The sequence below is a fragment of the Pezoporus flaviventris genome, unplaced genomic scaffold (assembly GCF_033815535.1).
Source record: "Pezoporus flaviventris isolate CSIRO_AGI_PZ_B2104156 unplaced genomic scaffold, CSIRO_AGI_Pfla_v1 ptg000213l, whole genome shotgun sequence".
Taxonomy (NCBI): domain Eukaryota; kingdom Metazoa; phylum Chordata; class Aves; order Psittaciformes; family Psittacidae; genus Pezoporus; species Pezoporus flaviventris.
In genome coordinates, this window is record NW_026892761.1 from 4,581,365 (window position 1) to 4,598,126 (window position 16,762).

At 51.5% G+C, this 16,762-nt stretch overlaps 2 protein-coding genes across 13 annotated transcripts in view; both read right to left on the reverse strand.

Moving 5' to 3' along the window:
• Nucleotides 1-1,057: 1,057 nt before the first annotated feature.
• AAR2 (AAR2 splicing factor) lies at nucleotides 1,058-5,888 on the reverse strand. The gene is made up of 3 exons (XM_061441390.1): nucleotides 5,090-5,888; nucleotides 3,479-3,708; nucleotides 1,058-1,829 (listed from the first exon to the last, which is right to left on the reverse strand). Exons 1-3 carry the CDS (start codon nucleotides 5,841-5,843, stop codon nucleotides 1,662-1,664), a joined length of 1,152 nt encoding a protein of 383 aa, XP_061297374.1. The 5' UTR covers nucleotides 5,844-5,888; the 3' UTR covers nucleotides 1,058-1,661.
• Nucleotides 5,889-6,287: 399 nt separating this feature from the next.
• The window catches only part of EPB41L1 (erythrocyte membrane protein band 4.1 like 1), a 47,130-nt gene continuing 36,655 nt past the window's right edge, over nucleotides 6,288-16,762 (reverse strand). For 5 of the 12 annotated variants that reach the window (XM_061441818.1, XM_061441819.1, XM_061441816.1 and 2 more), the window contains 9 exons: nucleotides 16,293-16,400; nucleotides 14,737-15,135; nucleotides 13,331-13,441; nucleotides 12,828-12,893; nucleotides 12,589-12,651; nucleotides 11,795-11,890; nucleotides 11,039-11,119; nucleotides 10,274-10,390; nucleotides 6,288-9,358 (listed from right to left, as the gene is read on the reverse strand). In XM_061441818.1, coding sequence (XP_061297802.1) covers nucleotides 9,350-9,358; nucleotides 10,274-10,390; nucleotides 11,039-11,119; nucleotides 11,795-11,890; nucleotides 12,589-12,651; nucleotides 12,828-12,893; nucleotides 13,331-13,441; nucleotides 14,737-15,135; nucleotides 16,293-16,400 — 1,050 coding nt within the window. In that variant the 3' untranslated portion in view covers nucleotides 6,288-9,349. The remainder of the gene's footprint in view (nucleotides 9,359-10,273; nucleotides 10,391-11,038; nucleotides 11,120-11,794; nucleotides 11,891-12,588; nucleotides 12,652-12,827; nucleotides 12,894-13,330; nucleotides 13,442-14,736; nucleotides 15,136-16,292; nucleotides 16,401-16,762) is intronic. The other 7 variants (XM_061441825.1, XM_061441824.1, XM_061441823.1 and 4 more) reach the window with 4 other exon arrangements.

Here is a 16,762-nt window from a genome sequence, read left to right on the forward strand (position 1 = left end):
GTCCAGTTCGACACTGGAAAGACAGCACTGCCTGTGGATACAGAGAGGAAGCTTTGGGCGAGATGGTTTAGGGGAAGGTATCCCTACCCATGGTGGGGGGGTTGAAACTGGATGATTTTAAGGTCCTTTCCAACCCGAACTATTCTGTGCTTCTATAACATGAGGGAAGCACAGCCAAACTACCATACAAAAGTTCTCAGGGGTGGTACAGACAAGGAAACAAAGCACCACCCTTGCCAAATCAGAGTAACCTCCCCTAAGGGCCTGTGGTCTATATGGAGATCATTATTTTAAATGATTAGGACAGACCAAGACACCAGAATAATGGAGTGCAGAGGAAAGGGAGGAGAGGGAAGACACAGCACAGAGCAGTGGGTGAGGCTCCTGACAACTGATTCCTGTGGTAAGTTCCCAGTTATCTGAACACCTCATCACATACCTTCTTCCCAGAACACACTGTGCTTTCTGCCATGTGCTGTTCTACGAGCCGTCCTTGGATGTCACACTTACCATTGTGGTATTACTTCTGGGGACACTGGACATCCCGATGAGAAAGAAAGGGCAGTGTCACTGTATCATAAGCTTTGGCTAAGTAACAGAACAACTCATTTGTACAGATATTTTCTGTTGGAAAGGGTCTCTTGAGATTTATTTTGAACTATAAAAGGCTAACAAACAGTATTAGACATGCATACAGACAAGCTCCTGAGGCAGTATAACAGCCAAGAAAGTAAGAAGTGAGTGGTAGGGTTAAATCCCTCTGCAGCTCTCAGTAAGCACCACAGGTTTTCTTATACCCTCCCTGTGGGGAGCAAGAAGATACTGTCACCAGTGACAATCCATAAGATTTCTAATTGTATCAAAACAGAGGATCCAGTTCATGTAGAAGTCTGACCTTTTAACTCATGCTGGCTCTTCAAGACTGGGTGACTACAGTCCAATAACTCTACTTCTTGTTACTAAACTGTTAATTTTCTTTTACATAAGGGTCAACAGTATGAGCAGTAACTACAAAATGCTTTAACAGAATGGGAATAAGATACCCCAGTATTCGGGGTATGTAATGGAAAGCATTTTATTGTGGTTTTGAGTCCCCCTCCATAAGGAGGACCCAAATCAAATGATTTATTGATCATTGCAATAAATCACAGTGAGAAACATAGGCATTCAACACAGTTTTGAAACTGTTGTGGCTACACCCCTGTAATCCCAGCCTATGAAGAACAGAACTTCTTAGTTCACAGTCAGGGTTGGGGCTGTCAAAAGCTGCTCTGACCAGTTATGTGGATTTCCACTCCTTGCTCAGAAGGCATTAAATCAGAGCAACAAGGGCTTCAAGTGTAAACCACAGATGCCCTCTAGACAGGGTGTTCCCTCCAGGTCAGGACCAGAAGGACAGGATCTAGTGGTCAGCTAAGTACTGAATGAGATGGTACAAAGAGCTAGGCATGAAAAAGGTGGTGTCCAAAGCAGCCATATGACCATATCCAAACTCTTCCAATAATTCAGTCTCCTGGAATCCTGCTGGGTTTTCCATATCTGCTTCTACAGCAGAAAGAGGAGTCAGGCTCAGGAACAGACTTCAGGAAGCTGGTGAGGCTGGAGAAAATGTGGAGAGGAGTTATTTTAAGAAGCAGTTTATTTGTAAGCAAGTGTTTTTCTTAGTCCACCTGCACGCCCTCAGGAAGTTCTACCACGACAGGAGCGCAGTCATCAGGCTCTGCCTCAAAGTCCCACTTAAATTTCTTCGTTAGGTGAGCCTTGAATTTTTCTGCCTTTTTCCTTAGGGTCCCATCAACAGCAGCGCTGCACGTGCAGGAAAAGAACACCTAAAAGAGAAGAGGTCATTAAGAACTCAGCCACTGCACAAGCTGGGCATCTCTTTCCTACAAAGAGATCATCAAGAAGATGCACCAGGAGTTTTAGGTTAGGCCACTGGTAAGGGATCTCCCACCCTGGGAACCACTACAGCTTTGGGGCTGCCTAAACAAAGCCCACACTTCTCCTCTCATCCCAGAGCTAAGACAGACATCCTGTCTTCACTCCACCAAGTCAGCATAAGGAGTAGTTGCATTAACGCAATAACTTTCTTTGAAACAGGGGTATATTTGTAATTAAATATGTACCAAAGAATTATGAAATATGCTTAACTGCAAGTACAGAAAAAATTGTGAGCAGGAAAACAAAAAGGAAAAAAAGGAGGACTTTTTTCATGGGAGCTGGCTGGGAAAAGTCCAGTTACACCCTCACAGCCGCTTCCTTTTGCACAGGGCACTGAAATCTGCACTGACCTCTAAACGTGGCTCCCCTGCATCACCTAAACACATACAAATTTATGAACTTTTCAAAGTCACAGCTTCTGTGAGCACTTTGAGAGTTAAAGCACCTGTGTATGTTTAAACTGGGCATTTAGCCTGACAGCCCATCTCTCACCAGCCTGCCCCTGCTCCTCTTCTGAGCCAGAATTCATTTCCATAGGAAGAAACTTGTATTTCAAAGCAAAAAAAAAATATCATTGCACAACGGAAGTGAAGGGAAAACCCTCTGGGGGAAAAAGGAGGCTCTTACTTGAGAGAGACCTACTGACAGCTGAATAAAACATTGACAAGAGCAGCAAAGTTCGTTGCTTTGTTGATGATCATTTGCCTTTTCCTTGTTCATTCTACCATGAAACTGCCCCTTTTTAACAGAGCTGTGTTACACAGCAAGGCTGTTATTACAAAAATCTAACTAAACTATAATACTTCCCACTTCTCCTGCATAACTGCAATTAGTTATTATTAGTTATATTATTAGTTATTTCTTCCCCCCCCTTTGAACATTGTTAGGGCTGCATACTCAGTGAAGGTTATATTGTACTCTATTCACCTTGGATCAAACTCCAAAAATAAAGTTGTGCTCAAAGCTGAGCAAAAGCTAACACAGATAAACTCTCCACGCACTAAGGCTAACAGACTTCTTAAATCCTATCAATGCCCTAAGCTCAATAAGGTTTCACTGCAACTTCTCTGCATACTAAGCAGACCGCCCAAGCTGACCAGAAATCAGCATCATCAGTCTTTTACGGCAAAGTTTTGCTTTTTGTGTTAAAGAATGAATGGCATTTGAGAAAAAACAAACAAACGGGCACTATTTGCAAGGAAAACATAAAAGACACAGTCCCCAGTCTCTGCTGTGGCCATCTTCATTAGCTGTTCCTCTTGTTGCCTTATTTTGCTGGCTTCTCCGCATGCAGACTAACTCAATTTTATACTGCATTAGCCTCTTCTAGGCACAGCTTGAGCAGATCAAACTCTGAGATGACAAGCAAATGGCATCTCTTTGGAAATAACATAAGGAAAAAGTAAAAGCAAACATGTGTGTGCTTAGATAGGCTCATTAGCTCCCACGCAGCTCAACAGTAGCTTAATTGCTTTCACAGCTTCTTCGATGCCCTCTCCTCCCACTGCCATCTTTCAAGAGGCAGCAACAAACATACCTGCAAGGTGCTGGTTAAAAAGTTGTCGTGGGAGACAATGTCCACAAAAAAATCCGCTGGGATTTCACTAAGCTGGTGATACAGCACAGAAATCAGATTGACGTAAAGGTCTTGATACTTCCTTATGGCATCTTCAGATCGGCACAGGATGTTTAAGAGTCTTTTCCAGTGCTCAAACGCATCATATACGTTTCCAATCAAGAAGCAGATGAAAGCAAACTGCAACTCAGCTGTGCATATTCAGAAAAGGAAAACAAAACACATTAGAATGAAAACATACCCAAGGTACGTGTCCTCTCAAAAACACTGTAAATGATAGCATAAATCTCTGGGTTTGCCTTTCACATGTGTATTCTGCCCTTCCAGATTCTGCTAATAGCAATCAATGCTCCACAGACTACTCCCTAACTCTCTGCTCCTCAGCTGGAGGAAAAGCAAGGCATAACTGGGCACATCCACCTGTAACTGTAATTATCACCTTCAGAGACTGACTTTACAGGCAGAATAAACAGCAAACCAAGAACTGTCATCTGCACTCTCAAAATAACACCCATATAGGAAGTCACACATTGCTGTTGCTCTGCAAGCACTGAGTCTACCTGTACCCAGGTTTCTAGAGCCACATAGGAGTGAAAATGCTACTGCCCTAGATCAGAAGGGCTGTGGGAACACTGGGGGAGGAGAGTTAACATTAACAGATGTTATCCCTTATTGAATTAAGAGCCAAGGTTCTGCTTGCTGGATACCTTAGCATCAGCTATTTTGCCAGACTGATGGCATCACCATTTCCTAAGGTAATTCATCCTTTGCATAGCCTAAAGTTGTCTTTGATAATTTTGATAAAGAATAAATTGCATAACATTAACATAGAAAAACTGGAGAAAGGGAAAACCAAAGGGTTATTGCAAACCTCAGCAGAACCAATGCTGCAGCTTGGCCGTGGTCCCAAGCCCTCCCTCCATCCTGCCACGAAACAAACCCCCCCTCCAGGACTTCCGCGGATTTGATATTTATGGGTATCTCAACTTGACAAAAAAGCCTGGCAAGTAACGGGGACCCTGCAACCGGGAGCTGTAGCCCCCCGCTGGAGATGTCCCCCTGCTACAGGGCTGGCAAAGCCCTGACGCTGCCACAGAGAGTCGCCAGCAGCACAGAGCAGAGCTGCCACCGCTCCAGCCAGGCAGGGACTGGGCACTGCTGGGAGGCAGGTACCACCCGGCAGCACCCCGAAACGAGAACAAGGATCTGAAAACGGTGACTTTCAGCCCCATTCAGTGCCCCCGGTCCTCAAGAGGTTCACTTAACTGGTGCCAGGCAACAGGCCCCTTTTGCACAAGATGTGGTTGCTGCTTTTGACTTAATTTGAGACAATCTGGGTCAGTGCCCAGAAGCAAGAGAGGCAGCTCTGGGCACCGAGCAGCGCATCCTCACCAGCATAACGGGAAGCAGCCCTAAAGCTGCTGAAAACTCCACAAATCGCAATTCAGAGACCTCAGGGCACCGGGGCCCACAGCACAGGAGCAGGCTTCATCTGGGGCCCTGGTTTTACAGAGAAATGACTTTATCCTCCCAAAGCACGGGAGCAGTAACCGTGCAATGCGCGGCACTCACCGAGCAGATCCCGAGGCTGGCTGGCGTACCGCTGGCTGATCACCTTCTCCAGCGCGTAGCTGAGGTCCATGCTGTGCCTGGTGATCTCCTCCGGCGTAGCACCATCGGGGTACATCTGCTTGGGCAGCTCCGTGAATCTGATCTCGGTACCGGCTCTCGGCTTCATCTGGGGCAGCCGCGCCAAGCCCTCGGCGTAGCTCCGGCACTCGGCATCGACGGGCGGCAGGCGCTGCTCGGCCCGGTCCCTGGAGAGCCTCCCGGCCGCCACCGGCAGCACCTCGGAGAAGGCGCAGATCTGCCCGCTCTCCGGCTGCAGCTTCTTCATCGCCGCCTCGCTGATGAAGCTGGTGAGGGAGACCCACTTCTTGAGGGTCTCGTAGGGGTACGGCCCGAGGAACGGGTCCAGCTCCCGCAGGTTCTCCCTGAAGGCCGCGGCCTCCTCCGTGCCCGCCGGCGCCAGCTCCACGGCCTCGCTGCTGGCGTTCCAGCGCAGCACCCGCAGGTCCCGGCGCTGCAGGCTCAGGAAGAAGCCGGTGCGAGGCCCCGTCTCCCGGCCGCCCGCCCGCCCCGCGCTGCAGTGCAGGAAGTGGACGCCCGGCGGGATCATCTTGACGCCGCGGAACCTGGGGCCCACGCTCCAGGTGCTGTAGTCGATGCCGAACTCGGTGCCCGCGGGCACACCCAGCACTACGACTGCGGCGCCCTCCAAGAAGAGCTGCCGGGCTAGGTCGGGCTCCAGCCGCGGGCCCGCCATGGCCCACACAGGAGACGCCGCTACCGGCACAACCGGTACCTCCGGCCCGCTGCCGCCGAGCTCCTCCTTAAAAAGCGCCCGGGCGGCACAGCCGTTCCGGGTGCGCCGGTTCCGGGTACAGTCGTTCCGGCCCAGCCCCGGGACCCGCAGCGGGCGTCCCTGCCCTTCGCTGCCCCCCAAAGCCGAGAGCTGACCGTGCCCCTCCGCGGCTGCCGGCTGCGAGCCAGCGAGCCCCGTGGCTGGGCAGAAGGACGGGGGTCCTGCCGCGGACAGACGCACGGAGACCCCCGCAGCGGGACAGACGCCCTCCTAGCACCACGTCCTCCCTCCCAGGACGACAGAGCCATGCAGAGCAGAGTCCTGCATTTCCATGTGCAGAGACCGTGATTGCGCTTCCCCCCTCTCCATCCTCTTGGGAGGAAAGAGTGCGCTGAGGCCTCAAGCTGATTTAGCATCAAACACATTTATTTCACTTTTATTGAATACAAGAACAGTGAGCACACACGCATACACCACCAAGCACTGAAAAGGAGTATGACCAAAGGGGGGGGAGAGGGAGAACAAGGGAAAAGGAGAGTTAGTGAAGGAACAACATAGCGTTGCGGTTGGTTGGTAAGGTGCTTCTCAAATAAAAATAAATATTATTACTGTTACTGTCATTGTTACTCATGCAATCGCAGGCCAGGTTTGGAATGAGTCTGTGGGATCAGGTAAAAACAGGCACTCGTGTCTCCCACCCCTTTCAACAGAAAGGTCCCGGGAAGAAAGCAAGCAGTGATCAGCTATCTGAAACAGAGCAAGGGGATGGGCAGGCTGGGGGAGCGGAGCCCACGGGGGCCTCAGGTGGTGCTGAGCAGCAGGAACCCCACACCTCACCCGCTGAACAAGCTGGGAGCTTTTTCCTATCCTTTTTCCTTGTGTTTTTCTCTACAGTTTCTAAACACCGTCACCCACTGAACACACTGCGGAAGCCAGGGACTGCATCTGCTCACTCCAAACGTAACTCACTTCAGTCCAAGCGCACATCAAGTCTAACTCTGTAAGGCCAATCGTTTGAACAGGAACCTTCAGTTTCACAGCTACACGATGTCAAAAGCAAGTATCTAGCTTCACAGCAGCCTCTGGTTGGGTCCTAAAGGTGTCCAAGCCAGGTGGGCTCCTCAGAGCATGGAACACGCAGTGTGCTGAACACCAGCACTGTTGCACAGACCCCAAGTCCTCCACCTCCCCGCCTCTCTCCGAAAGTGCCACTGCTGATTACAACTGGTTTGGGGGTATTGGGAAAAGAGAAAAGCAGGCTCTTCACAACTGCTTGCACTCTTTTGGTTGGGGGTCTGGTCTCTAACTAAAGGCGCTTGGATGGAAGCAGGGGAGACCCTCACAACCTGCAGCACTGGCACCAGCCAGCAGTAATGTTCTCTTCCCCAGCAGCCTGTGCTCGTGCCTTTCACGCCTGCAGGAGAAACCTCTGCCAGAAGAACAGACTTTACAGGGACGTGGTGGTGAACAGCAGCTGCCAGGGAGCAGGCTCTCTCCTAGGACAGCAGAGGCAGTGAGCAGGAGCTGCCCACATCCTTGCGGCGCAGGCTCTCCTGCTCTCTGTCATCCTCCGAGCCACTGCAGGACCTGGCAAAATGCACCTGTTTCTGGGCACAGTCTGTGTGAGGGGTGGGAGACTAAAGGCAAAATGGTGCAGAGTCATGGGCCCTTCTGTTTCCGCAGGAGCTGGAGACGATTCCAAGAAGGAAACCCGTTTATTTCCTTTACTTTCTCATTTTGGTTCCAAGTCTACCCTAACTGCCTGGTTCACAGTGTACAAGGCCCTGGGCTTGGCCCATGATCCTCTTCCAAAGGCAGCCATAGAGGAAGCATGTGGCCAAGGGCCGAAGCTGGGATGAGTTGGGGGAAGGCATCTCCACTGACATCTCCTCCATACACACCTTCTTATGCAGAGGGCCAGGGCTCTCTTGTCCAGCCTGGGATGCTGGGGACACTCTGAGGGGATGGAGACAGCTCAGTCTTTCCACTGCCCATCCATAGGCAGGTCCGGGAAGGACTGACACCACCCTGCCACCACTGTCACCAGCCACAGTGCCTCGGGCAGCCCTTGCCATCACACCCTGGGTAGCAGGGGAGGCAAAGCAGAAACAACCCCTCTGCCTTCAACCCTACTACAAAGCTCAAGTAACTTCATTACTGGGATCCAGAAACAAAGCAAAACCACCCCAACCACCGGTACGGCTCATTGGGCTGGAGGCAAGCGATGAACGCAGTCGTGCGGCTGCCACCTTGCTCTCAGCTGATTCCCATAGCTCTGGGTGAGGGCCAGGGAGATGAATGCCTACAGCTGCTGGAGCCACAGCCTCAACCTCCTTCCCTGCCCATCCAAGTCACCACTGACCCTCCACATCCAACCACCACACATTGCAGATCAGCCGGCGGGACACCTCCCATCTCTCACCCTCTTCCCTTCCTCCCCAAATCCAGCAGCGGCTGAAACCTTCCCCGTTCTCTTCTTGCAGGACTGGGAGTCCCACGTGTGATCCAAGAGTCTCAAAATACACCAACCACGGTCCATCAACGAGTTAATAATTTAAAAATGTCATCATATTTACCAGCACTGTTGAATTATTTCAGTATTGTTCCCTCCCTCCCCCCTCGTTATATATAATAATATACATAACTTAAATGCACATCCATATGAAACCCCTACAGCCTGCTTCTTTATAAATGAGAAACCATATACATATCATTTGTTTTGTTTGAAATGAAACCCCTTCTTAAATACCTTCAGAGAACAAGAGGTTGGACAAGTGCACAGAGGAGAAGATAAGGAAGGGAAGGGGAAGAGTTAACAGAACCCCAAAGGATGCAAAAGAACCAGCATGGAAAGAGAAGGGCAAAACGACACTTGTGAATCAGAAAATAACTCTAAGGTAATAAATTCAATGTTTTTCTCTCTTCTTTCCAGAGGTGGGGAATGGTTTTGCTTCTGCTTGTGGTTTTGTTATTTTATTTCAAGTTTGCTTATTTCTTGCTTTGTTGCAAAGCAGTTTTCCTTTCCATTCAGTGTGCAACAAATGAACTCATGATTGTGTATCCTTTAATGTAACATGCAAGATGGTGGCTTATTGTTAACAATATTCTTGTTATTATTATGATTTGATTTCTTTTTTTTAATCTTATTTTATCACCAATCCAGTAAATTCTTCAATTTATCTGCAGAGGGTTGGCTTTGTTTGTTGGTGGTGTTGTTTGCTATTGTTTCCAGCATATAGCAGCAGTGCAAGGATGCATTTTGTTTCCTGGTTTTATATATATATATATGTATGTATGTATATATATATATATAATATATTTGCTATTCCTTTGTTAAAAATTTTTGTCTCTCGCCATGAACATTGCAGCCAGGATGTCTATGTCTTGCTGACAAATCCAGCATGAAGGCTCCTTCTCCGCTGTTCTCCAGGTTTGAACACAGGTGCTGACTTCCATGAACATGTTGGTCAAGATTCCTGTACAAGGCAGATGGAAATGACCACTCACGGGGTGCTCACTGCTGCAGCTATAAAAGGGCTCCTCTTTGCATGAGGACACTGGAGAGAGGAAATTTGCAAACACCTGGGGCCACACTTTGCACTTCATTACCAGGAGCTCTGGGCTGGTGTTGGTGTAGATGTTGGTGTGTTGGAGATAAAGGTGAGTCACTGCTCCCTTACTTTAAGCCATTCAGTTAAAATTGGGCATCTCCCTAAGTGATGCAGAATTGCCTGGGCTCGTTTGTAGTATGGGATAGAAGGTAAGATTAGGCAGATGCAAGAGCCTCTTCTGACCCTCCAGGCTGCAATGGAGCTGGTCACTTTTCCAAGCTTAAAAGCTGCCAATCAAAATCCACAGATGATAAAGAAACACAAACCCACAATTCCAAAGAGGCCTCTCAAAATGCACCTGCAGCCTCACTGGTGACAGAGCAGTGAAGCTTCCTTCAGAAGCTCCCCATCTCTCCACCATGCTCCTCTGCTCCCCAGCTGCTCTGACACAGGGCACTGTGCCACCACCAAAGAGCTGTGGCAACCCGGCTGATGGAGGAGCAACAGGGTCAGAGAAGGGGGTAGGAGTGGGCAGGACTCCTGAAGCTTTGCCCTGGGGAAAAATGTCTGGGGCTGTGATTGCTCTGGGGAGGTGCAAACCTTGTGTGCTGCTGCCTGTACCTGTGTGTGTATAAACAGACAGCCTGGGGATTTGAATGGGACTGAGGAAACCTTCCTTTCTGCAAACACTGGAACCGCTGGCTGAGAGCTGCCACCCTTAGAGCCCAGGAGCAGCAACCTTTACCAGCCCCTGCAGCTGGTGGGGACCAGAGGTGTCTGCCCAGTTACATCCACCCTGTACAGCAGATCTAAGTCATACCTGGTAACTTGTTCACCTACCTGAGGTTTCTTGTCCCGTTCCTCTGGAGAAGGTTCTGTTTCTCTGTATACCACAGCTTTGGTTACCAGCATGTCAGGATGCTGTAGTTTTGCCTCTTTGATTGCTAAAGCCAGTGCCTAGAAACCAGAAGGATGAAATCATGTATCATCCCCTCCCTGAACTCTGGTCCACTGCTCTCAGCCAGGCAGAACCAGCAGAGAGAAAGCAGCTGGAGCAGAGTGGGATTCCAGGAGGACACTGATGCAGAGGTTCAAAGCTGAACCCATTGTAGCCTGACAGAAGAGGCCACCAGGAAAATGACCTGTGGCCCTAGAGAGGTGTGTTGATCTCTGTTATTTTATCATAAAACTTTGCCACTTTCTGTTCCTCTATCATGGAGGCAGATGCAGAGTACCATCACTTGGAGTGAGTCTACCTGGAGTGAGACTGCTGGAAAGAGAGGAAGGACCTGGGTCACTTGGGAGTATTTCAGCAGAGAAAGAGCAACTGGAAATGTGTTTTAAGGAAATATAAAGGTGTCCCATCACTGGGCTTTGTGTTGGCACCTTTACTGCTGCAGCAAGCACTAGTGGGAGCTGGGCAGGAACTTCACATGATGCCACTGCATCCCATGGGGACCTGCCAAACAGAGCTGGTAGGTTTGGGGCCTCAGGGGTCAGTTTGTGGAGAGAAGGAGTAAACGGGTACAAGGCAGAACCAGAAGCATGTGGTGCTGCAGCTGGGGGCAGCCAGAGCCGGGCAAAGCCAGGGTGTCCTGCTCCTACCTGGTCCTGGTCCACGTCTTCATCTCCTGTGATAATGATGCGCTTCTCTATTCGGGTCTCAGAAAACCCTCCTTTCACAGTCTGCACAACAAGAAGGAAAGCACTCACCCACAGCTGTCCCCACAGAGCTCCTGCTTTCATTCATGTGCAATTCATTGAGGAATGAAATGGCCATGGGTGAGGTCCACTGATGTAGCCACATCTCCTTCTTTTCCTACTATACTCCCCCTTGCCTGCACCACTTCAGCTCTAACAAACCCAATAAACCCCACACTAACACAGCTCCCATAGCTGACACAAGGTGAGATACTCCAGCACTGGTGCTGTGGATTTCTTGGGCCAGGGGTACCTGGGATCTGGCTCTAGGCACATATGGAAACATCCACCCCAGTTGCACGGGCAGGGACCTTCACACGCGCTGCTGCAGCCAACTCAGAGTCCCTTCCACTCCCTGCCCTCCCAGCCTACCAGCAGGTAGAGGTGGGCACAGCCTGTGTTCACAGGGTGGTGCACGGGTGATGAACACCCAATACATGGCTGTCCTTGCCTGCAGTTCCACATGCTCATGCCTGGCTGGGGTATGGGGCACTCAGAGCAGGTATTGGGATGCTGTGCTGGCTCACCATCCCCCATGGGACAGCATATCCTTTTTCAGCTTGTAAGGAGAGGGGTGTTTTCTGCTGTACCAACCACAATATAAATCCCCCCACCCTCAAATCCCAGTGACTTGCATCAGCCCCTTGGAGCTGCTCTTACCTTGGTAACGTGGGTAGTGGTGGAAGTCGAGAGGGTTTCCGCAGTGGCACTGAATATGCTGGTGAGCACGTCCTTCCCAGCAGAGCCGCTGGTGATCTACAGGACAGAGAGCAGCAGCATCAGTGGGGTTGCCATGGGGGAGGCCCCAGTGCTGCCTCCCAAAGAGCTGCGACCTTCCTAATGGGATGCAACTACTGAGCCAAGCACAGGAGGGGAGAGAGTGGTAAGGGAAAAAAACACTGCACTCTGCTTCCAACCGCACATGGGTTTGGGGGGACGAGGGAGAGGTTCCTGCAGCTACTCCAAGCCCAGAGCTGCAGGAAAGGGTTTCTGCAGTAGGGAGGTGATTTCATGGCTGAGTTTCGCTCTTTCCCATCCATCCTCAGGGCCGCCTTAACTGCAGAGCTCTAAGGCTACCTTTAGCTTTGTCCTCTGGGTATGTTCTCCCTGCACAAGCCTGGGGCGTTTAGCAGGGCTTGATGCCATCAAAATGAGGCAATAAAGTAGGAAAACTCATCCCACTATAGACTTCTTCAGGGACTGTGCTATTTGTTAGACATTATCCTCCTGCAGATGCTCAAGGTGTGTATCTAGCACAGGAGAATGGCCACAGGCAGCGAGTGCCCTCCATCTTGCACCCCAACCTTCTGAGCATCATTTCTCTCTTCCCAGTAACAACACAGGGTGCCAGTGCTGGCAACATAGGAGGGGGCCCTGTGGGACCAGCCCCATAGGGCTGCTTCCCTCCCTCCCCACCACTTGGCCGGGCTGGCGGTGCCATGTTCCCCCCTCACCGGTGAGAGGGAGCGAAGGTCTGTCGTGGGAACGGCCCCTTTCCCAGCCTTGGTGCTGTGATCCTGAAAGAAGAGCAGACGGGCACATTGGCTGAGATGCAACACGGGGCAAACACAGCAGATCACATCCCCACAGTGGGGCAGGGTCCCTCCCAGCACAACTGGTCCCAGTTGCCCTCACTGGAGCAGAGGGACTGCAGGGTCCCCCCCCCAAGTATCAAGGGGCCAGCCCCACTTACTGCCTCTGCGGTGCCAGCGTGAGCAGTGGCTGTGGAGTCCCTGCTGCCTGGGGTGCCTCCTTCCACCTGCAGAGGAAACCTGGTGAGCCTGGAGGTGCCAGGGACAGGGTGACACAGGGACACTATGGCTGTCCTTGCTGCCAGAGGGACATGGGGCCACGGACATGTGTACTGCAGCATGCATGGTGGCTGTCACCCTCTGGAGATGTCCCCATGTGCCAGTGCTGCCTGGCAGCATGGCAGATGGGACCAGGGATACGCATAGAATCTCCCTGGGCGGGCTTTGATTTGATGGTTTGGGGAACTGGATGATCTTAATATCCTTTCCAACCCTCACCATTCTATGATTCTATGACTCCAGCAAGACAAGGGTGAACGGGGGTCCCCGACTGCCCCATTCAGCCCCTGCCCTCCCAGTGCTGTTGCCTGAGGACAGGTTTTGCTGGACTGAGGCTTGGCAGAGCCATTGAGAGCAGGGCTACAGGAGAACGCAGCCACATCACCTGGACTGCATCTGTGGTGCCAGCCTGGTGGGGAGCAGAGCCGTCTGCTTCAGGCTTCTTCATGCCCGGCCCCTGGCTGATGGTCACAGCATCAGTTTTTGGGGCTGATGACTGCAGAAGAAACAAAACAAGTCAGGCACAGGGGCACGATGCCAACAGCCCTGAGCACTCCTTGTGCCCCATGAGCAGAGTGTCCCTGCTCCACTCCTCTAAGTGCCACACATGTATGATATCCTACAAGCACCACACCAAGCCCTACCTGGGCAAAGAGCGGACAGCTCTGGGCAGACACCAAACACAGTGCCCTCTGTGACTGATGTAGCCCAAATCACACCTGACGCTCTGTCCCTGGGGTTTTCAGGGACTTTTCGGATAGACACCATGGGTTAGGTCAAACTGGTCTTCAAAAGGTGGGAGAGACCCACCAAATCCATTTCACTCATGCCCTGCAGCAGGTTATGTTCTGGACCAGGTCCTAGCAGCTCCTGGGGTGTCAGAACCTTAGGGGAATGGAGACAGGTTTCCAGCACTCCCCTGCTACAGGAAGCTGGAGCTGCCAAGGGCTCCTGTGCAGGGAATGCTCAGCATCCCCAAACCAGCAGCTTTCCCTGCCTGGTGCCAGCCATGGGGCACCATGGAGCTGATCACCCATACCCATGTACCCGCTGTGACTCTGGAGCCCACAGTGTCAAATGCTCCTCACAAGAGTTTCCAGGCTGGGTCTAATTCAACCCCCCTCTAATTCTGCAGCTTCTTCCTGGCTCCAGGTCTGGACTCACCCTGGCAGCTCCAGGCAGCTTTCGGGACTTACCTGCCAGGGCTGGAGCACTGCCCTGGCAAGGACAGGTTTTCAATGCGATACTGTCCTCTCCCTGAGGCACACATGCATGCTGCATGCATCTGAGCCCTCTCATAATCACTCCTGGCATTGGAGCGACCCTCCAGGAGCTTCGGAGCAGCTCCCACAAGCTACTCCGTAAATCCCTCCCAGCCAAGGCACGACCAGAGAGGTCAGTTGGCAGCACAGTGCTCTTCACTACACAAATTGGTCACTAGCTTCATGCAAAACACAAGGACAGAGCCGTTGGTTAGTGACACGTGCCCACCCCAGCTGCTGACATGCTGTAGTGGTGCGAGGGACGGGGTATGCAGCCAAACACAGGGGATTAGGAGACGACGATGACTTCTCCTGCTTAGCAGATGCACAAAACACACGACAGAGCCATGCAACACAGATGAAGGTGTGCACCAGTGGAAAACAGGAACCTGGGGATGTCTGAAAGCTAGCATGCTCTTCCAAACCAGCATGGAGTGCATGCCAGTGAGGCAATACCAGGCACGAGGACAAGGAACACGGAGGCATGATGGCACTGAGACAGTCTTGGTGGAATGGCATCCCTGTGTACCTCTAACTGGGAGGCATCTGGCCTGGGCTGGGAGACCTTCTCCCCGCCTTTGACATCCTCTTCCAGTCCTGGAACTACTTTGTCAATGTCCCGGAAGGAAACCAGGCCTTCATCTTCCGTTTCACTCTTGTCTTTGTCCAGCTCGGGCAGGCTCCGGGAGATGTCCTCAAAGGCTGTGCCGTGGAAGTCACCGATCACTGTGAAGTCCACCTCTGCTTCCAGGCTGGAGGTTGAACTGACCGTGATGCTGGAGCACTTGCGCTCGATGGCCAAGTGGTTGTCCTTCAGAAAGACCGAGTCCTTCTCCTGGTCCTGCTCCTCCTCGCCGGTGTCGCTCTCGGGAGCCCTGTGCCGCGGTGGCTTAGCTCTCTCCTCTGTGCCCTCCCTCAAGCCCGCTCTCTGAATGAGACACAATGGTGGAGACAGACGGAGACAGTGAGCACCGCGCGGCATGGCAGCGCTGGCAGTGCCGACAGGGAAGAAGGGAGGAGGAGGAGGAGGAGGAGGAGGAGGAGAAAGAAGGCTGCAGCAAACGTCACAGAGTAGAGTCAAACACAACTCAAGCATGGAGACTGAAACCTTTCTGACAGCAGCGACTTGGCAGGGGCAGGGTGGGGATGGAAGGGTTATTCAATCTGACTTTGCCAATAGTCATTGGTAATCAATCATCTCAAGGGTCAGTCACACAGAAAAGCTTGGCCAGCTTGGAGGCATGTCAGTGCACCCGGTGGAAGCAGATGTACGCAAAACAACAGGTCTGCTTAAGAGACATTCAGAAACAGCTGAGACGCCAGTGCTATTGTACATCAGTCAGGTTGGGCACTCGGAAACAAACAAAGGGAAAGAAAGAGAGAAGAGTTTGAAAGGAAAGGGCCCCGTCAGCCACGCACGGTGGAGGAGAAGCAAAGGAGTGTGCCAATTCCACTGAGCAGGTGTGCGGACCCATGGAGCATCACCCCAGGGAGAAGGACCAACCCCACCAACACAACGGCTCCAGAGGCACCACACAGCTGGGGTGAGCCTTAGGGATGGCCTCGGTGAGGGTTTGGTCAGTGTAATTGACAGCACGCTCAGAGCCAAGGGATGACCACTCTCCATCAGCTCTTCTTCAGACATGGACATACCTCTCAACTCCACCATCAGAGGGTACATCTGCCCTCGCCACACTTTGCCATGAGAAATCTAGAGCCATTGCTGGACTTTGCATCTTGCTCTAGGCAGTTCTCCCTTAGGAACAGCTCTAAGGACACTGATGCCACAGGAAACCCACGGCCTGGACTCTGGGCCAAGTGTTTGCAACCAGAGCCACCCCCCAGTGAGCCAGGCTGTGCTGGCACAACCTTTCCTTGGTTCTGCTGGAGGTTGAGAGGTATGAGAAACAGGGTGTCAAACAAACTCAAGAGGAACACACCTGCATACATGTTTGTGTGTGTGTGTGTATAAATATATACATAACAGCTCTGCAAAGGGGAGAGGAGCTGGAAGCACACAGCCCTCAGCTGGTTAAGGTGAGCTTTCATACTACAGTAAAGCAGTTAGTAAAACAGCACTGAGACCTGGGAGACCACTGGAACAGCAGTCTTTAAATTCTCTTCTTTCAGGCTGGATTTTATTGACGGGTCAGATAAATCCTTTTCTTCCCCACTTGGTTCCTGAGATTTGCTCTGGATTAGAGAAAAGGGTTAGTCGTAAGGAAACAAACTCTACAGGAGCCGATCTAGTGCTTACAAGAACGAAGAAAGCTATTTCATCATCCAGCCACCAGCTTGCCCAAGACAGGGGAGGGTGGGTGAGGCCGGCGAGCTAAGCAAGAAGGGATATCAACGTAAGAAATGCGAGGGTGAAGCTGGAAGCATGGGCACGCTGCTGCTGTGTGTGTGCGCGTGTCTGGGACAGTCACAGCTCCTCCAGCCACCCCCCGACTCCCTTTCTTGCTCCTGGACATGAAGCTCTGGTGCCCGCTCTTGGGTTTAGCGAGGGGCATTCTCCAGGGAGCCAAGACGTTGGGAGGGGGGTGTCACAAAAC